The sequence below is a fragment of the Helobdella robusta genome (genome assembly GCF_000326865.2).
Source record: "Helobdella robusta unplaced genomic scaffold HELROscaffold_1, whole genome shotgun sequence".
Taxonomy (NCBI): domain Eukaryota; kingdom Metazoa; phylum Annelida; class Clitellata; order Rhynchobdellida; family Glossiphoniidae; genus Helobdella; species Helobdella robusta.
Genome location: NW_008703570.1, coordinates 1,462,899 through 1,485,655, shown reverse-complemented (window position 1 = coordinate 1,485,655; position 22,757 = coordinate 1,462,899). Strand labels below are relative to the sequence as shown.

Sequence of the window (22,757 nt, the reverse complement as noted above, 5' to 3'; positions counted from 1 at the left end):
ACATAGGATATTGCTGACAAGGATGTACTTAAAATAACTAGAGCCGGTAAAAAAAGATAATAATCAGACAAGTGTTAATAAAATTAGAAAATGTAAATGTTAAATATTCAATTATGAAAAATGTTTATAAAATGAAGACACTACCTGATGTGTTATCCCGTGCAGGACTGAATCACGATTTGAAAAAAGAACAAAGGCAGGAGTATAAAACGCTGGTGACTGAAGCTTAAGCAAAGAAAATTTGCAGTCAGACAAATTAAATGTGCATGAAATGCCACAGCACCTGGTGAAGGTCTTATAAATTGGCAAGACGTTCAAAGAACCTTGCCACCTATGTTACGAGATATAAGGAATGACGAAATTGAAGCAGCAATTAAAGTACCTTGGAAGTAGACACTAGAAAAATATCCTTGCCATAATCAAAGCGTGGAACGACCTGTAAAGTTAGTAACCGAAGCATCATCGTCAGTCTGTGGTGCTCTGAGACGTGATGGATATATAAGACCAAAATAAGAATCAAGAAAAGAAATTCCACATTTTGGTTTGAAGAAGGACTGGAATACAAGAGAGATTAATTGAAACTGGTAATATTATAATGGTAAATATATATTATAAAATAACAAAAGTATATTAAATGCAAAAAATAGTCATCCAATATACAGAAAACTATGTTGTGTAACTGTATCACTGCAATTATTGAAATTTTTGTTTACAAAAAAAATAATTCGTATTAAATTAAATTTTTTTTTAATTAATTTTTTTTTACAAAAAAATAATTTGGAAATAATTTTACAAAATAACAAATTGTTAATCTTGGTTTTAATATTGATCAAGCAAATAGTACTGAATAGAAAAACTATTATTTATTATATGAGTTATTTCAATGGCAAATTTAAGTCAATTATCAAGGCCTTGGCGACAAAGTTAAACAAAAATTTTTTTTTAAATTTTATTCCAAATGTGATCCACTGAAGTAATTTTTTATTGCTATTCATAATCGATAGTTTGAAAAAAGTATTGCGACGACGAACCAAAGTGCTTATTGCATTCTGACTAGCCTTTTCATAATCTCAAAATCCATTACAAAGATTGTTTTTTGAACTGCCAATTTTACAAGTTTGTTTCAAAGTTTAAAAATTAATAATTTACAACAATTACTCTTATTATTTCGTGTCTCCAACAGTTATTCCTGATGTCAATTCTCATAAATTATAGTGTTCTGGTTTCTCAATAAGAACAACTCTAAAATAAACGTGGGAGACTCCAACAGTTATTCCTGATGTCAATTTTCATAAATTATAGTGTTCTGGTTCCTTATATGATATTTATATTATAAATTTTTAGTTTTGTATTTACATTTTGAAAAAATGAACTCAGGTTTTTTGTTAACCCTGAGTCTTTTAATCTATAAAGACCATCATGAAAGTATTATAAAACGTTCTATGTCCAATTTTTTATGCCAGTTCCATTAAATTAATTAATTAAATTCCTTAATTGCCCCGCAAACACAAAATCGAAGCTAGATCATCTTTAGATAAACGATAATCAATTTACATACACTAAAAACATGCATGCAAATGCGTTCAAGTCCTGGGTGATGGGTTTGTAGCAATTTTTTTTAAATTTAAGACATTCGCAACCATTTTTTCAGTTTGAGATATTTGGATTAGCTGGCAGCTTTGTTTCGTTCTCCTGCATTGTACTGAACAATTTTGTTTTTGTTAAACTCATGTTCTTTGCGGAAGATATCAAGGACAATCAACAGAATGCTGAAAAGCATGATGCCCTCCCTCAACTGAGTCATTTGTTCGTAACAGGTTTCCTTGCACCCGATTGCAAACATTCCTAATTGGTTATCTTGGTGTCACTTGGTGATTTTGTTTTTCACGACCACGTTTTTGATGATAATATGAGAGAATTCTACGATGAATATTCAAGAAATATTCAATCTTATAGCTCTCGAATGAAAAGCTACACTGGTGAGATTAAAAAGAACAAGTGTCGCGTTCAAGAATACATGGATCACGTGAACAAATACATAAAGTCTATGCAAAGTTACGTAGACTATTTGCATAAAAAGGATTCATGTTCAAAAATAGGTCCCAACAAGTCTATCTACTCCAAACGTTATCGCCCTTATTAAAAATTATTAAATTGCTACTCTTCATGATAAACTTATTTTTATATTCAACGTATTATTTTTGTTCCCATGTTTGGTCCGAAACGATGTTAACAATTAAATCTACGTAGTATTTTTTCATTTTGACATTGTTTTAAAGATATTCCATTGCGATTACATTTGTAAAAATGTAAAAATTTTTTTTTCAAAACTACCATGATAACGTATGAAAAGTTTCATTCGGATAAGTTTCTAACTTCGACAACAAAGTTCCGTTTATGACTAACGTTATTAAGACCAAATAAGGTTCACCGCATTGATTGTCATTGATCACTTCCGCAAAGAACATTAGTTTAACAAAAACAAAATTGTTCAGTACAGTGCAGGAGAAAGAAACAAAGCTGCCAGTGCATTAAAAGAAAAAGCCAAGCTTTTCTCAAAAAACGTAACTGTTACTGGAAGAAATTGATTAATGACTGCAATGGTAACTCAAAAAAATTATGGAACACGGTAGACAAAATCCTTTGTAATAATAGTAATGGTCCATTCTCTGATTCTGTCAATATCACAGCATCTTAATTTATTAGTTTTTTTCAAAGAAAAGTTGAAAGCATTAAAAACTCTATTGAAGTAAAAGTGAATCCAGTCTTTGACAAGTGCAGGCTGAATGATACTTGTCTGCCAACTATTTTTACGGCAGTTACGGAACTAGACATCAAAGAAGTGATACTTTGCTTACCGTCTATATCTTGTTTGTTGGATGTATTCTCGACACATGTTATCCAGAATTATGCGGATTTATTCATTATTTTCCTCACTGATTTTTTAATCTATGTATAAGTGAGGGAACATTTCCAACTAAATGCAAACATGCAATTGTAGCACCAGTGTTGAAGAAATTTGGCTTAAATAGCAATGAATTAAAAAATTTTATACCTATATCTAACATTTGTTTGATTTCCAAGAATATTGAGCGTGTTGTGGTCAGTCAATTTTTGAAACATTTATAAAAAAAAGTTTAATGTCAATATTTCAGTCTGGTTACAAACATCACCACTCTACTGAAACAGCACTGTTATATGTTGTATCTGAATTATATGCTGCTGTTGACAAGCAACATAGTGCTCTGCTAACATTTTTGAATTTCCGTGCAGCATTTGATTGGTTTAAATATAAAATTCTAATGGATAAATTATGTTATGACTACGGTGTTTCAGGGGTGGCAGCCACTTGGTTCAGATCATACTTGTTTGGAAGAACTCAGCAGGCCCACTTCAAAAAATATTATCTGATATTGCGGTAATGACATTTGGACCCATTCTATTTGTATTGTGTACTGCAAAATTATATGATGTTATTAGTTCATTTGGATTCTCATATCACGCTTATGCAGATGGCACCCAGATAGTGAACCAGAGCAATTGCAAAGTAATGTTGATAAAGGTTAAAGGTTACTTTCTCTCTTTTGCGTTAGCCTCAGAGGTTTCAACGATAAACTTGTTGAATGTTTGATAAAAGTAGAAACGTGAATGTCAAGCAACTTCCTTAAATTAAATCAAAACAAATTGCAGTTTCTATCCATAGGAACCTGGCAACTACTGTCAAAAATTAATATTAATTCCATCGAAATTGGAAATAATGAAATAGAATTTTGTCGAGAAACAACTAATTTGGGGTTTATTTTCGATTTCAATTTGACATTCAAAAATTATATAAAAATGCTGTCTAAATCATGTTTTTTTCAGCTTCGCCGGTTATATCGCATTCGAAATTTTCTGCATCAGTCTACAATACAAACATTAATACACGCATTCGTACATTCAAGATAAGATTATGGTAACCCATGGATTGACTGATCGGTCTTTTGCTATTTTCCAGTCAATTCAAAACAGGGCTGCAAAAATTGTGGTTGGTCGTAGAAAAGTCAATCATGTGACGCCCATTTTGAAGAACGAGTTGTTGAACGTATTATAAAAAAGTTGATTAACGCAAAATGGGCAAAAATATTGAATAAAGTGTAGGGATCAAACATTCATTTATTAACTATCTTATGTGTTAATTATTAAAGATTATTGCAATTTTCAATGTTACCTAATCTATGCTAATTTTTATGTCTTTGCTTCTCTATCGATTTCTTTCCCCTTTTTCCTGATAGCTTGTAACGAAACGGTTGGAGATTCACGTGGGAATAAAGATAATTTTTTATTACGGCTGAATTTTGTTTGCTTTATTTATTTTAACTCACAACAAGATGTCTTGTTAGTAGCATAAGTTCGTACTAACAAATTGGTGACCTCCGACGTGATCTGAACGAAAATCCCACGTGATTTTGAACGAAAATTCGACGTAAAAAGAAATACGAAGATCCACGTAGTTAGATCAAAACGAAAACAAAATGTTCCAACCAAATGATGACCCGATCGCCATACTACCTCTTTTCAAGAAAACAGCGTCAACCAACAGATTGGTTCGAGAATTCCGAAATGTAATTTCAATTGCGAAACGTGATGTGTAAAACAACAAAATTCTATTACGTAATAATTTCCCTGAATCTGATGAATGTAAACAAAATTGAAGAGAGCCAGCCACCAGAAGAGTCCAATAAAATAAAAGTTGTCCTGAGCAAGAACAAAGGTGAGAATGACATCCAACAATCACAACAGCAATATGCTGAGCAGAATGTTACCATCCCATCAGCAAATTCACACATGAACGATTCTCTTTTTCCAGTTCTCTCTCTTCTTTCTCCTGTTCAACAGCAGCAGCAGCAAGATCATCACAGAAAGAGAAAAGCAGAGCATAGTTCATCGTCCTCGCATACATATCATTCTAGAAATCGTTTGCAGCTGGACAGAAGGTTGCATGAGAGTCCAGAACAAAATTTGAACCAGCAACAAAAACGGCAACCGCGTTTTCAGCAACAACGCCATCATCAACATCTCATGAAACAAGATAAATGTCAACCAAATTATCAGCGACAAAAGCAACATCATTACGAGAAACAAGTTAAACGCCAGCGATATAAGTACCAACAACCACATCTTCAAAGAAGAGTGGAAAAATCAAATTCAACTCAAAAAACAAACATTTTTCCATTTGAATGGCTCCGCCTCTTGCGGGTAAATATTGTGAAAATGAAATATCTCCAGCAATAGCAGTAACAGGAACCAACTTATTATTACCAAGTCGATTTTTATTCCCAGATTCAAATGAAGATATAACATCTAGTCAAATCGAACAACTAGCAAAAGAAATGTTTAAACTTAATGACTTCCTAACAACTAACAATCAACATCACTCTACCCCAAAAGCTTTCGTACCAAATGAAATATCAAACAGTAGTCACGTATGGTTAAGAGTAGATCGAGTACGTCGTCCACTGGAAGCACCATATACAGGCCCTTTCAAAGTGATTGAACGTAACGATAAATACTTTAAAATTGAATTGTTACCAGGAAATTTTCAAAATGTGTCAATTGATCGATTAAAGCCAGCTTGTTTATCATTACCTCTAACAGCCAAAACCAGAATTTCTGACAAGGAGAGCCAATTTATACAAAACTCTTTCCGGCATACGAAGCCAGTGCAACTCATTTCTGATGTAAGCTGATATCGTGAATCGTGCCATCAGTCATGTTGCAGTATTAAGCATTGATTGCATGTCATTCTGAAAGAAAATTTTAATATCGTATATCATTGCATTGCAGTAATCTATTCTGCTGTAAATTAAACTACAATTAAGTGTTTTTGTGAACTCAACAGGTAGATATCGTCTGATTGACCTGATGTTATGAAGCTGATAAAAAAATTAACGGCAAAGTTTATTTATGTGATCTTCCATTGATAGGTCAGAATCCATTATAACTCCGAGATTTTTACTGGAGATTTAAATTCATCTACAAAACTGAGACCATGCGATGCTCCCATCCACATATATTGTGTTTTGTCAACGTTTAGTTTCAACTTGTTTGATAGCATCTGATTTCCCACTGCGTTTACTGAGCCAGAAACCATATCATTTACTTGACATGATGACTCAGGCCAACCAGATCCATACAATTGGATACCATCAGCATAAAGTTGACAATGAAAACCTGATGCCTCTAAGACACTGATGACATCTGCAGTTTTCTTGATTTATAATAGAGGGCCAAGCACTGAACTCTGCGGGACACCGCGGATTAACTCTGAGGTGACGGTGTTTAGATCATCAACAACAGAGACAACCTGAGTCCTGTCTGCTAAGTAAGACTGAAACTACCTATCATTACAAATACCGTACAAAGTTGAGAGTCTTTCTAACAGGATTTGATAATCCACAGTGTCAAACGCAGCACTTACATCAAGGAGTGCAAGCAATTCAATGTCGCCAGCGTCAACCGCGTCACAGACATCCGAAATCACCTTCAGTATCGCCGTCTCAGTATGTGCTCTACGAAAGCCTGATTGAACTTTCAAAAGCATTGAGTTGCTATTTAAGTAAGCGAGGAGCTGACGAGCGATTACTCGTTCGATGATTTTGGAAATGAAAGTAAGGTTTGAGATAGGCCTGTAGTTGACCACAACATTACCTGCAAGACCTGGTTTTTTCAACAGCGGTTTCACCAGAGCGATCTTTTGGGACCTGGGTAGTATTGCAGTTTCTAGACTTCTATTAACCATGTTCTGCAAAAACGGCAAAAGTGTTTCAGCAAACTCCTCCATGAGTCCAATTGGGATCGGATCAAGGCTGCAAGACTTACTGGAAGAAGAGAGAATTAATTTAGACTTACTGGAGGAAGAAAAAATTAATGGTTGGAGAATGATGGTAACATATGCCTGGGACTGTTAAATATTAGATCAATAGTATCTAAATCAAGTAATCTGTATGAACTCTTGGTTTATGGAATAGATGTGTTAGTGCTGACTAAAACATGGCATGGGGATCAAAATGATATTTCTGTAAAATTGACAATGCCTGACAGGTACATTTATTATTACAGATCTGACATACGCAGAACCACTTACAATGTTACAGATATATTATCTATATATATCTTTTTATTATGTTCTTCATATCTTCAACCATTGATTTGATTTGAAGCAGCCATCTTCGCCACAAAGGCTGTTCATTCTTTTCACACGACGTATACATGTACGCGCAAGCACCGCAACATATACGCTGAGTATATGATAGCCATTGAGATGTTTGACTCAGCAAGCATTTGAACCACTGAGTCATCTCGCCGGCCAACATTTACAGGATTCTAGTTTAAATCTGTCGACATTCAGAAGATTGTTATAGGCTTATTTGTTTTCAACCTAACATTGTTTTTGTTTTTGCATTTTGAGAGCGCTTTTGATAAATTTTACATTTTAATTGGCGCTTTATAAATGGTGAATAATAATAATAATAGTAAAATTTTAAACCATTATTTTTCTATGCTACCCAAAATTATTTTCTGAATTATTAGGAAACGTTTTTTAATAATAATATATAATAATATATATATATATATATATATATATATATATATATATATATATATATATATATATATATATATATATATATATTATTATTACGGAAATTTATATACAGCGGTTTTTTATTGTTGAATCTCAAAAGCGCTACTAAATCATAGACAAATAAGACGGACATTCATTGTGCAAATAAATAAGTTTTAAGTTGACTTCGAAATTGTAAATATGATAAGCTAGGGTCACGTAAGTATGGAGGTAAACCATTCCAAACAGTCGGGCCAAGAACCGCAAAGTTGCGGGAACCCGTCACCAACTTTGTGGTCGGGATAAAAAATAAATTGCGCTCGGTTGATCGGAAGGAATATTTTGAAAAATGAGATTTGTATGATTCCAATCTATCGATGAGGTAGGGAGGTGCTGTATTATTGACACATTTAAACATCAAAACTGCCAACTTGAAGGAAACACGTTTTTCAACCCTCAACCAGTGCAACCTGTTCAAAATAGGTGTAACATGATCGAACCACGAACCACCCAAAACTAGCTTGGCCGCACGATTCTGTATTGACTGAAGCTTTGAAAAAGACCTTTTGGTGGCACCATAAAAAAGGCCATTGCAGTAGTCTAGTCTGGAAAAGACGAAAGAGGAAACCAAGCTTTGAAGAACAGACGTGTTTAGTGATTTTTTGACATTGCGTAATAAACGGAGTTGGTTGGAGCAGACCATCACTAAATTATTAATATGTAAATCCATCTTTAAGTCTGAGTCAATAATAACTCCAAGACTACGGACAGATGTGGAAAATTCAATGATGTCATTGCCGACACTGATCGATGAAATGTTGACCTTCGACAGCTGCTGCCAAGAACCAACCGGTAATATTTGTGTTTTAGATTGATTTAACTTTAACTGATTCATACTCATCCAAGATCCAATTTCGATGAGACAGTCAGTCAGTTCATTCAGAGAAGCATCAATCGAATCAACAGGACAAGAAACCAATAACTGAATATCATCAGCAAAGGCGTGGGAGCTGAACTCATATTTTTGAATGATATCAAAAACATCAGCAGTGTACATAAGAAACAACAGAGGTCCCAACACAGATCCCTGGGGGACACCAAACGATAGTTTGTTTATGTCAGAGAGGGTGTTGTTGTAAGAAACCTGCTGGGTGCGGCCTAAAAGATAGGAAGCGAACCACGATAAGACTGAATCAGAGAGAAAAAAATTTGTGGAGAGTTTATATATGAGACGAGTATGATCGACACAATCAAATGCAGCACTCATATCAAGTAATGCTAAAAAAGAAACGCATTGACTGTCAACTGAAGAGAACAACTGGGAGAAAATATCAATGAGTGCAGTTTCTGTGGAAAAATATTGACGATAGCCAGATTGATTCTTTGGCAACAAATTGTTTTTGTTTAAATGCTGTAACAATTGTTTGATAACAACTCGTTCAATGACTTTAGAAATAAATGAAAGATTAGAGATAGGACGGTAATTTGATAAAACGTTGTCGTCCAAATTTGATTTTTTTAGAAGTGGGGTTACAATAGCATGTTTCAAAGGGTTGGGAAAACTGCTAGTTGATAAACATTGGTTGACAAAAAATGTCAAAAATGGCAAAAAAAGATCTATAAATTTTTTAAATATGTATGTTGGAATCAGATCAAGAGAACAAGAACTGCCAGGGGAGTCACAAACTATTTTACGCAATTCATCTGGCGTGCACATTTGAAAATCTGAAAGATTAACAATTGCTTCAGGAGAGACGACCCTAGAGACATACTCAAACTGGATTGGTTTGTTAGTATTTTCTATAGTCGTGCTACGAATATTATTGATTTTATTCACAAAAAATGTCATAAAATCATTGGGGGAGAAATCATTTGAATGGTTATTATTGTGATTTTTAGATAAAATTGTGTCGAGGATATTTCACAATTTTTTTGGTTGTTTTTTAAACGAATCAACTTGATTTGACCAAAATTTGTTTCTTTTTTGGGAAAATTGTTGTATTTTTTTCTTTTAACGCTAAGCGCCATGCATTTCGATTAATATCATTTTTCATTTTCCTATACAATCGTTCCAGTTTTCGACAATTGCGTTTTAATGAACGACATTCAGAGTCAAACCAAGGGGCAGATAGTACATGAGTAGATTTGACATAACGACAAGGAGCAACCATATCCACAATTCTCACGATTTCAGAATTAAACAAATCTAACAGGGTATCAGCAGAAGATGAATTGAACGGCCCTGAAATAGGTGATTCGAGAAGAAAATTGATTTTCGTCAATTTGATTCCATGAACGAGTAAGTTTCCATTTTTTCTGAGGTGTGGGAACAGAAATAGGGAAACAAATTTTAATTAAACTGTGGTCTGAATACACATTTGGTGGCTCAACGGAAAAAAATTGTGAGGGAAGGTCAGAACTAGAGGCAATTAAATCTAATGTTCCACCATGAACGCGGGTTGGTTCATTTATTCTATTTATCAATTGATATAAATCAAAAATTTCAAACAATTTCAATGCATTAGGGTCGTTCAAAAGTTCAACATGAATATTCACATCTCCAATAAAAATAACATAATTTGCTAAAAGCAATATTTGATCAAAAACAGGTGATAACTCATCAAAAAACAATGGTGGTGGAATAGAAGACCCAGGACGATAAATTGCAAAAACAACAATAGTTACTTTGTTGAAATAAAATTTCACAACTATAGCCTCAAACGTCTTAAATAAAGGCAGCGGAATTCTATAAAATTTAAAATAATTTTTAAAAAATACAATTATTCCACCATGGTTAGGGTCGGTCGGCCTCAGAAAATCTATGAACACAAAATCAGGTGGCAGAGTGAGTCTAAGTGATAAATTATCGGACGACCCATGCCAGGATTCCGTAACAACAAAAATATCAAAATTATTAGAAAATAAATCGCGAACAGTTTTGATCTTATTCATAATTGACCTAATGTTCAACAAACCTAATTGCAATTTTAGTTCTGAGTCTTTTTTGGTAACTTCACGATCATTACTACCACTTTTATCGTTACCATTACAACCATCATCGCAATCGCAAATACCACCATCATTACCACTGCCGCTATTGTTACTTCCACAACCATCTCCGCCACCGCAAATACCACCATCATTACCACCACCGTTAACATTACCACCACAACCATCTCCACCACTGCAAATACCACAACCACAACTATCATAATCACCACAGCTGAACAAACTTCCACCACCAACATCATCAGCAATACCTTCACCAGAAATCACTTCACCGGATGCTCTCTGAGTTTGACGATCCGCCACCTTCCCACCGTTCCCCTCACCTTGAATAAAAAACCCGGGCACGAGATTTTTCTTGATTAGGCTTCATCAATTAGTTTTTTTAACTCGGCACACTGATCAACTGTTAAATCATGACTGATCCATACTTTATCAAGATCTTCATGCATAGTTTTTAGTTTAAAGGAATTTTTTAAGACTAAATCTTTAATTGCACAACTCCTCATTTCAATCAGCACCGGTCTAATTTTAGTTTCAGCTTTTGGACCCAGTCTAACAATTCTTTTAATATCCTGATCCTTGACTTCACTGGATAACTTTTTAATAATTCCTTTGACTCTATCTTTATCATCATCAGTTTCTTGCAAATTGAACATCATTATGTTATTCTCTCTTTCTTTCATGTCATTTACATTGGTTAAAGTTTTTTGAACACTTTTTACCTCATCATTAACTAGTTCAATATTTTTCTTCACTTCGCATCGGACAGCATCAGCAAAACTCTTGTTCAAATCGTTTTTAAGGTTACACAGCTCAGTACTCAAAACTGTGCCATCGAATCTTTCCGCCCCATCAACATTTCTCTGAATTAAACTTTTGATAGCTTCAAGTTCGCTCCTCAACAAATTGTTCGATTCATCAATTTTGTCAATTCTAGTGTTGAGCGCATCATTGCTATCACGCACGGCTTTATTTAATGACTTTACATCAGGAAGTAGTTTCATGCATTCATCACAATACCACTTAATATTGGACACGGAACTGATAACCTTGAAAGCTGATTTACTTATTCCGACACAGTCTTGGTGAAAGGCAAGTTGACATTGAAAGCATTGAATTGCGTCTTTATCTTCCATATTTCTAGCACATTGACATCCTTTGATCGACATAATTGTTTCAAAAAGAATGTCTGCAAGTCAACTTATAAAATTATAAAATACGTGTTAAGTGATACACAAAAACTTATAAAATTATATACATATACATGTTTATTATTATATATATACATATACAAGTTTATTATATATATACATATACATGTAGACAGATATATATATATATATAATATATATATATATATATATATATATATATATATATAATAGTTTGCTCTTAATTATTTTCAGTTATTTCGGTTAAAATTTTTCAAGCTTTGTTAGTAAATGCGATAATTGGTTGCGAAAAAATTCGTAAATCAAATTGGATTAAAAATAGTTTTAGAAAAGTTACATTTCGCTAAATTATAAAGAAATTTGTTATAAAAATTCATAATCACGTGGTTTCAGAGATTTAATAACTTGTGCTACACAAACTGCTGCATACGGATTAAACAGGTAAATTATGTCTTTACGTAAATGTGTTAAATGTATGCAAGTTGTTCCCTCTAAAGAGGCTATACATTGCAGTCGTTGCGAATGTATTACGCATGTCAAATGTATCAATGACAGCGCAAAGTTTTCTGAAAATATTCAAGATTTTTTAAAGATTTGTAGCGACATGAAATGGTTTTGTGAAAGTTGTTTAAATCGAAAATAGATAAATTTATAAAATTGTCGAGATTTGATATGAATTCGTTGTTAAAATCATATAATACCTGTAGAAATGAAATATTAGCAAAATTCGATGTAATTAAAGACAAAATGTTGTCGAAAATAGATAAACTGGACGAAACGAACACGATGGTTAAACCAGAAATTGAAAACATTAAATAAATAATAAACTCGAATGAAAACAATTTGAGTCAGGTTGACCGCACTGACAACAGTTTTCGTAGTGAAATCGATAGTATGGAGAAAGAAATGACTGTTACATTTGCAAACATTGTAAAGAGAAATGAGGTCAAAGTAGTACAGAAAACACTTGCTGAAGTGAATGAAACAAAGGAAAAAAAACAAACTTGATTATATTTTGCTTAAAAGATAGCGAAAACGATCGTGCTAATGTGAAACAATATTTAAACACTTGACGGAAAAGAATTTTCTTAAGATAACACGGCTTGATAAGAAGGATGAAAATAAAATTAGACCTCTGTTGGTAAAACTTGAAAATATTAAGATCAAAAATTTAATAACGAAAAATGTGTACAAAATAAAATCACTGGCTGAAGAATATGTAGGCGTTGGGCGCTGACTTAACAAAAGACCAAAGACAAGAATACAAAATGCTGGTGGATAAAGCTAAGAAATTGGAGTCTGGTGATGAACGAGGTTTTTTATTCCGGGTCAGAGGACCAGTTGGAAGATGGAAAATAGTGTCATTTTTAATGAAAACGAAGCAAAACCCGCCAGTAGCATAAGCATGGAAGAGGTGATGTCTAGAATGTGTGACGAGTGATTGTAATATTGCTGGGAATGTTAAACATTAGATCAATTAATTCAAACTCGGATAAAGTTTACGAAATGATTCAAGACGGCTTTTAAACCAGTATATATATATATATATATATATATATATATATATATATATATATATATATATATATATAGATTTCATACGTGCTGGTTTTTTTTTGATTGCTCTGCATTTTTCTTAAGTTTTGTAGTTTGTAATAATTGGTTTTGATTAAATTTGGTTGCATTTGATAGAGGTAATTTAAGTGAATTAGGTGATATAATTTTTTTTATTGAAAATTATGAGTCGTAATTTTGGTTGATTTAAATTCTGGTTTCATTAATTGTGTTTAAATCGGCGAAATAAAAGTTTGGTTTGTAATTGTTATAGGATAGTCTGCATACACTGTATTGTTATACTATAGTCTTTACATTCTGTATTGTTTGCAAGGTTGTGTTGTTTGTCTAGTGTTGTTTTAGCAGACTTGTGTTAATTTTGCAAACTGCAATATTTTATAACAGACTCAGAATATAATAATTTGAACTGTTTTAAACTGTCCTACTGATCAGTTAATGATGAGTGGGAAGGGTAGATCCACGAGAAATGCAAACAGTGATGCCGTACGATGTGAAAAAGAGTCAACAGACTTTCAGTGTTTTCGTTGCGGAGTTTCGTTTGCTGTCGGCTTGACTGAAAAATCCTCAGAACTAGTAAAGGTATTTTCAAGACTGAGGTTGATAAACTTGCCAAATGCTTAGTGAAGGTTGGAAAATAGATGTCATGTAACTCATTGAGACTCAATAGTGCATGACTCAGCTGCTTCCGGCTAGCACATGGCAGCAGTTGGTAAAATTAAATATAAATTCCATCCCAGTAAATGATGTTAACATAACGTTTATTCATGCTGCTACTAATTTGAGAATTTTGCTTGATAGTAAATTATTGATGAAGGATCATATGAAGATGATATCAGTTTCATGCATCCCTTGTCATCTGAATTTAAATAGAATTAGGTTCTGGTTGTACAGATCAACTTTGGATTTAGTGCATGCGTTTGTTAAATCTTGGTTAAATTACTGCTTGTTGTATAAAATATCTGATAAATCTATTGCTATTCTGCAATCGGTTCAAAATAGAACTGCAAAGTTGGTTGCTGGTAAATTGAAGTTTGACCACATCATGCTAATTTTGAATGATTAGCACTGGTTGACGATTGATAAGAGGATAATCTTTAAAATTGGTGTGATCATGTTCAACGCTTTAAACGAAATGTCACCAGGTTACATAACAAATAAATTTACCAGAAAGGGACGGCATCTAGTTTCTGCCTTCGGTCAGATGATATGAATCTCTTAGGGGTGCCAGCAGCAAAGTTACAGATTAGATCACGTGATATTGAAATTGCCGGTTCCACTGTGTGGAACAGTCTCCCTGAGCATCACTGAGAAAACCTGGGCTTCATCTTCAATCATTTAAAGAAGATTTAAACATTTTTATTTTCGTTGAAGTTTCATTGAATTTGATTTTGTACCTATTTTGTTTGCCACATACATAGTTAAGTTTTACTTTTTGAGAGCGTCGGTGAGAACATTGAATGGGCGCTATATATATGATTCTTAATTATATATATATATATATATACATATAAATAAATTATTAGGAAAAGAGACAAGTGTTGAAAATGAAGTTGGTTCAATGCATAGCGCCGATGATTTAAAAAAATTTTTTGCTGACAGGTTGAAAGTGACCGAAAAGTCAACTGAATGTTTTAATTTTCCAGTTATTTCTACTAATACTAATATTATGTTTCCACTCGAATCGTTTCCAGTGTTGACTGAAGAACAGATATCTAAAGTTGTTAATTCGTCACCTACGAAGTCATGCTCACTCGACCCAATACCGACGCATGTATTCAAAGAATATGCTGACTGTTTATTGTTTACTTAACGGACTTAATCAACATGTGCTTAACGAAGGGTGTAATGCCACAGGTTTGCAAGCATGCAATTGTCACGCCAATTCTAAAGAAGACAGTATTAGATAAATCAGATCTGATAAACTATAGGCAGGTGTCAAATTTGTCTTTCGTTTCTAAAATTATAGAACGTTCCGTTGAGTTAGTTTTAAATAATCATATAAATTAAAATGGTATTTGGCCTTTGCATCAATCTGGATACAGAAGGTTTCATTCGACCGAAACAGCTCTAACGGATATATTCTCTCATGTTTTTTCAGCAGTTTATGTACAAAAAGTAACTTTGTTGACATTCCTGGTCATGAGTTCGGCGTTCGATACTGTGAATCATAAAATTCTGCTGGACAGACTGAAATATTGTTATGGTTTAAATAAGATTGCGTTAACGTGGTTCGAATCATTTCTTACTGGTCGGACTCAGCAGATTTCTTATTCAGGTGGTCTCTCGGAACCAATGAAACTTACGTCAGGGGTGCCTCAAGAATCTGTTCTTAGACCGATTCTTTTTAATTTGTACGTTGCAGAGATATTGGATTTACTGAATAAAGATGGTTATTATTGCCATGGGTACGCAGATGACATGCAGATTTGCGTTTCATGTTTTCCAGATGAGATGCCTACCGTATTAAAGAAACTGACAAAAACTATATCTGATGTCGGCTCGTGGCTGGGTCAAAGTAGGCTAAAGTTGAATCAGACTAAGACTCAGTTCATGTTGGCTGGTACATGGCAACAAACGTCAGCGGTTGAACCTTCGTCGATTAACATCATTATAGCATGACTGATATAAGTTTCAGTAAAACGGTTACCAATTTGGGAATTGTGATGGACTCCCGTATGACAATGGGTCCACAAGTCAGTCTATTGGTTAAAAATGGTATGTTCCAACTAGGTCAATTACGTCAAGTCACAAAATCGGTAGATAGAAATACAATGACTCTATTAGTACATGCTTTCGTCAACTCTAGATTGGATTATTGTAACAGTCTTCTATATGGCATAGCTGATAAACTGTTGTCTAAACTTCAGATGGTTCAGAATCAGGCTGCTAGAATGATATATCGCAAATTAAAATTTGATCATGCATCACCAATTCTAAAGGAGTTGCATTGGCTGCGTGTTAAACAAAGAATCATGTTCAAGTTGGGTGTAATGGTATTTAAAAGTTTGAATGGTCTGGCTCCGAAATATTTAGAAGATAAGTGTATTCGAGTTTCATCTATGTCATCACATGGGCGTCTAAGGTCTGCTGATTCAAACACGCTCTATGTTAGAGATCGGAATCTGAAAACAGCAGATAGAGATTTTGCAGTTGTGAGTTGCTGGGCCTATTTTTTGGAACAGCCTACCTATCGAACTACGTATATCCGGGTTATCATTAGCTGAGTTTAGAAAACGTCTAAAGACATACCTATTTGGTAACTCCTAGTGATCTCAACCGATGATGGTTTCGCTTTCAACATGCTTCATACAAGGAGAGCGCTGATGAGAAGCAATTATAATTGGCGCTATATAAATACAATATTTGATTTGATTTGATATATATCCGCAAATAATTTTACATTCACCGATACCAAAAATAAAAAAAATTTTTTTTAATTTTTAATTTTACAAAAATCAATATAGACTTCAAAACATGTTCAACACATATGGAGAAGATTTTTATTCAACCAATCAAAATATAGCAAATTAAAACTGTCTTTCACAAAATTTTTTTTCAAAAGATATTTTCGTTTCATCCAAGTTAATATTTCTCTCCACTGTGTTTTCAATTGATCAGATTGTTAAGCCTTTAAGTCTTCTATTGCTTTACTCACTGTCGAACGAAGGTAATTTCAATTTCGAAAAGTTTTGTTACAAGAAGAATTGAAACGCGCACTGTTGAAAAATCTTAAAAGCTAAATATAAGTTTGGAACTGCTTCATGTAAATCTATTTTTGCTACGTAAGTTTACATTTTCATAGCAAACCATTGTTTAACATCTTCTTTGTTAACTTTTCCTGCTTAAACGTTTAATTTCGGGCTTAGTTTCATTTTCTTTTAGTTCATCAAATTCATCAAACGTGTTTGTGAGGATTTGGTATCATCTTTGAAAACTTTTCAATCTCTAATCTAATAAGATGTGATGACTGTATGGCTTCAAATTTTAATTATTTTCCTAAGATCATGATAAAAATTATCAAATTACTGATTCATAGATCTTCTCAATCCTTGCTTCAATGTTGAAGCTTCATCTTTAGCCGTTCCCCAGGTATAAGCTTTCTTTGACTTTTTCAGCTCACTTTTTCAGTAGGTATTTCCATTTCTTTACAAATTTCTGTAAAAATTTCAGTGCACTTTCAACCAATTCGTTGCCACTCTCCTGCAGAAAAGTTTCAAACCATCCAATTTTTTAATGGTATTATCTAAACCAATTTCTTTTCTTTGTAAATATTTTTTAGTATGTTTGACTTTTTCAAGATTACTGATCTAGAAATGAAGATAAGCATAAAAATTAAATTTTTGAATATTTTTCATTAAAATTTGAACTAAACCTCTCGATTCTACATTTTCTGATGAATCACGTAATTTTTCTAGTGCCCGTACTTATTTGCGGAAATGTTTCACTACAGGTTTCACAGCATAATATTGGTCCCTCCACCTGGTTACTGCTAGCCTATTAACTGTTAACCTGACTGTTCCTGACAAAATATTTCACTTAAAAGTTGATGAAAAAAAAAGTTGTAAATGTTCTCAATTATTCCAAAAGACGTTACACAAGTTGAGTTGCTTCAGAATGCATAAACCCCGCTTTAGTTAAGCGAATGATTCGAACAAAAGACCAATAAAATCTTATCAATTTGATAGATCGTGGCTTTTACTCCAGAATAAACGCCTGACATTACTCAAGCTTTTCATTTTGATTTAAACATATCTGATGGCTTAATTGGTCCTGGTGAAATGCATCAGGTGTTCAATCAAACATTATCCCATAAAACTTTGCTTTTTTTTACATCTTCAATAAATTTCTGTTTTACGGTATCTCCCAATATAGAAATAAATTCATTTGGTCTGGAGATGAATATAATGGATATGGCATAAAAATTATTACATGTCTAATGATATATATATATCCATAGGTCTTGATTTAAAAACAACATTCTTTGTAACTAAGTATCTTATATTAATACATATTATGTGTAAATAAATATTTTAATAAAAATAAAGAAAGCTCAAAATTATATCTATAAGCTTATTAATGAAATTATTTATTTCAAAATTTGTGTAAATCGGCTTTTTGGAGGCTTCCTTTTAATCGGAAGCCCGGAGCGGTCAGTCCCCTTCCACCTCGGTACGCTAGTGCATCAACATTAATCATACGTACACGCCTGTCTAGCAAAATTAAAATTAAATAATAGGTAGATGAATTAGTAAATTAATGGACCTTGTAGTCAGACAGTTGCGGATACTGATAACCATTCCAAATATAAACACACTCACTCACACACAGTCACATACACTACACACGCACATACATGTTAGAATTAATGCTTAATATAATAACCATAACGGTTTCTATCGAATGCGATAAGCCGATGATGTATTGCAAGCTGTTTTCTTTTTTCACTATCTTATTTTGCATAATTTATAGGTCAAGTTTTTTGTTGCAATAAAATCTTACCTCTGATTTGTAACACCTGGAATTTAATCGCCGGTTATATGATATGGTAAGCTAAGATGAACTTTAGTCAGTTGTTGGCTTCAAAGGCTTTTACTATTTAATTGGAGATAATGTTTGCTTTTTAAACGTTGGTTTTTTTTAGTTTTGTCTACCTTTGTTTTTCGTTATCTCAAGGTCAAATCGTTTTTGTTTTTCGCACGATGGAAATTGAAGGTGTCGATAACTCGGCGCTCAACAGTTTTCGAGAATATTTAAGAATAAAAACTGTCCAACCGGAACCAGACTATGGTACTTCAATAAGTTTCTGTTTTAAAAATTTTTAGGAAATAATTTTTGTTTTTGTATGTAGTTGTCTAATTTTCGTGATTCTTAAATACTTAATTAGTAATCTAGAAATTAATCTAATTTTAGAGAGATTTCTTTTATAAAAATTTGTGAGCTAGTGCAGACTATATAAAATTATAAATAAAAGTATAAAATAAAAAAAGCTAACATGTACACTTGTATCATAAATAACATTGATTAACTTGTCTTAAGACTTAATTAATTACAGTAAACAATAAACATCATACATGTTTAACATATAATATTTCAATGGAAACAACAACCTAACCCCAAAAATATGTTTATTGGTATTAATTACTTGTTAGCTAAATAAGCAATGTAATCATTTAAGTGAGATGTTGCCTCTTATTTGACCATTTTTAGGTTTAGGCTAAAATTTTTAGCAAACCATTTGCTTATTTATTTATTTGTTCAAATGGTTTGCTAGATGCTTAAATAAGTGGTAACATTTCATTTAAGCCTTTAAGGCCCAATAAAGATGAAATTGCATAATTTTTTTATTCTTTCTCATGGTCCAACAAATTATTAGGTGGTCAGTAATTAGTTTGAACTTCTATTTCTATGTTTATTAGTTGGCTTATTTATTCATCTATTTTTATTAAGACTTGAAGTTAAAACATTTGGGTAAGTGAAGATAAAGTTAAGTTCTAATAAAATGAAAGTGAATCCCACACTCTGATTAAAACATTAAATGAACAAAATGGTTGTTACATCTGGCATCTATGATGAGTGTAAATAAGTTTTGTTTCATGTAGTTGGCACAAATATATTAAAATTACTACAATTTGCTGACTGAATGCAATGACAAATATTTTGACATTGGTCTGTGAATGTTTATGTTTCCACTGTACAGAGAATTAAAAATGTACTTTTAAAACAATATGTTGTAAAAAAATATATTCAGTTTTTTAAAAAAATTTTGAATACATTTCTACATTATAGCTTTTATAAAAATATTACCTGAAAGTAATTGCTGCAGTACTGTTTTTTTTTCATTGAAAGCTGTCAGTTGTTCTGAATAATTGCTAAAATATTTTTTGGGAACAAAAGTGCCTTTTAAAAAAATGTACTTGAGAAAAAGTAACAAGTACTGAAAAAATAAGTGATTAGTACTTATAAGTGTTTAGTACAAGTGCTAAGTACTTAGCACTTGTTGCAGTTAAATCAAAATATAAAAAAATTTATTTATGTAAGTATATGATGCAGCTGCTTATTTATTTACTTCAGATAACAATTTACATTGTTTATTTATTAATAAGAATAAAACAACACAAATCTGGCAGATATAGCTGAAACTAAGCTGAAATGCCGTAAAATTGCATCGAACAAACAAAAAAATTATTATAATTAATTAAATAATTAATTAATGTTATTATTGAATCGAAAAAATAATATTTATAATTGATTATTTTATTTATTTCTATCAGTAAATTGCAATACTAGTTTGTTCATTTGAGCAACAGCAGATTTTCATACTAAATCTTCAGAACTCATCCAATGGCATATCACACCAATATACCTAAGAACACACTGTCCAAATATCGGCAGGAGTACGAACATAAAACATAATCACATTTCTTGAATGTCTTTTCAATGATTTCTTCTTGTGTGGGAACCATGCGTTTGGTGCATCTTTCAATATTTAGATGCAGATCGGTCGAGCTTTAGGATTTGAGAAGTCTATGCTGAGGGATGCATGATTCACCTGGTATGATTTTAATATTTTTGAATGGTCAACAGTGTTGTTGTCTGACAACTATGAAGATGTACTGCTCTCTTTTTGAAGTATGTGTTCAACAAGTAAAACTTGTGACCCTTAGCAAACTTGAGAATTTGAACACCATCTTCATTCTGCACATCATAACTAAAACCGCCATGCACGCCACTGAACCCATTTGTTTTTTCTCCAAAGTGTCCGTTTAGGTCACTCCCAATCAGAAGTATCTCAACTGTTTCGGTACCTTCATGACGGCATCTGATAGTAAGTTCCAGAAGTCGTTTTTAAAATCTTCTAATTCACCTGTCTTTTTAGGATCAGAAGCGTAGCTTATTTGGCCATCAAAAATAAACAGAAACAGAAAAACATAAAAATAAAATAAAATCTATATCATACTTCTGAAATTTCAAAGTTTATTAAGAACTTTTAACTGTCATGATAGCCATTTGAAATGAAATTAGGACAACAATAAAATCAAACAAAAGTAAGATGAGCTGATTTCAATCTATATAAAAACTAATGGAAAATAACAATGATGATAATCTATATAATATATATAAATTATCATATAGAAATGATTACAAAATTAAATGAATGTTTTGGACCCATATATACATAGACACGCCTGCGCTTTCATCATCTTTATGCACATAAATACTATATGTAATTAAATGTAACATAAAATAGTGATATAAATTGAAACTAACTTAATGAAGAAGACAAATTCAGATAAAAGAGAAATATTAGTGATTTTTTAAATGAAGATAAGCTAGATAGCATTTTCAGTTCATACGGTATCAATGACCTTATTTTTATACCATAGACGAAGATTGAATGTACGAAGTATATAGTTCTAAAAGGATAAATATAAAAGTTCAGATGTATGTCTAGTAACTTTATTAATTATTTTAGTCGACTTATGTAAAAAAAATTGAAATACGGATATATTTTTATAGTTATTACTTTATATAAAAATATTAATATTCTAAATGTGTATATTTGTTTGAAATTTTGGATGATATGAAATAGGAAATAATGTGAGAAAATTTAGGTAGTTTAAAAAGAATTCTAATAAATCTATTTTGACATCTAGTTAGTAAGGAAATATGGGACTTTATATTTTTACTCCATATAGGGGAGACGGGGGCCGAATGGACCGCTTTTTTTTGTCGCTCACTAAATATTTTTTCTTTGCTCAACAAAATCAGCTATCGCTATTTTAATAACTGATCTTGATTTGTCATTATCTTGCACAGTTGACGGTATTTTTTTAATATTTCCAAATAACGTAATTTTTTTATAATTTAATTTTTAAGGTGGGTTGTTCCAATTTTTTTGGTGGTCCATTCGGTACAATAGCGGTGTACTGGATGGACCGGGTAAAGTACCAAATGGACCATTAAAGAATAGCAACAAATTCATGGAAATAAACACATTTGAAGTATTTTTAATTGAAACAAAAATTGAATTAATAAGATTATTCATGTATGCAAAATTCGCAAATGTAATCAACTGCACTAGAAACACTCGTGCAGAGCTCGTGAGCCCACTTGGCACAATTTCTGCAACGAAACCACATTTCGTTGTCTCGGCCAGCCTCACCACACATGACGCATATGTCCTTCTCAGCATATAATTGTCTTTTAATTTTATTTTTTTTTGTTACTCTGTTGCTCTCTTCGGATATTTGATTTTTTTTATTTTGTTGCAATTTCCTTTTGTTCATGATGGGACGTTTTTTTATCTCTTCACGAGTTTGCTGCACGCGAAGCTCTTCTTTAACTGGGGTGTCGGTTAACACTCTGGAAGTTAATTTCTTACGTTTAGTTTTACG

At 32.5% G+C, this 22,757-nt stretch overlaps 3 protein-coding genes across 3 annotated transcripts in view; 2 read left to right on the top strand and 1 right to left on the bottom strand.

Annotated features, from left to right (window-relative positions):
• Positions 1–271: 271 nt before the first annotated feature.
• Positions 272–2,143, top strand: HELRODRAFT_158462 (hypothetical protein; the record flags this gene model as incomplete). The annotated part of the gene is made up of 3 exons (XM_009010525.1): positions 272–292; positions 1,652–1,817; positions 1,917–2,143. 3 exons carry the CDS (start codon positions 272–274, stop codon positions 2,141–2,143), a joined length of 414 nt encoding a protein of 137 aa, XP_009008773.1.
• Positions 2,144–10,974: 8,831 nt separating this feature from the next.
• HELRODRAFT_158461 (hypothetical protein) lies at positions 10,975–11,784 on the bottom strand (the record flags this gene model as incomplete). The annotated part of the gene is made up of 1 exon (XM_009010524.1): positions 10,975–11,784. One exon carries the CDS (start codon positions 11,782–11,784, stop codon positions 10,975–10,977), a length of 810 nt encoding a protein of 269 aa, XP_009008772.1.
• Positions 11,785–19,061: 7,277 nt separating this feature from the next.
• The window catches only part of HELRODRAFT_62927 (hypothetical protein), a gene marked incomplete at both ends in the record, with an annotated part of 36,905 nt that continues 33,209 nt past the window's right edge, over positions 19,062–22,757 (top strand). Inside the window, one exon of the mRNA XM_009010523.1 lies at positions 19,062–19,149. Coding sequence (XP_009008771.1) covers positions 19,062–19,149 — 88 coding nt within the window. The remainder of the gene's footprint in view (positions 19,150–22,757) is intronic.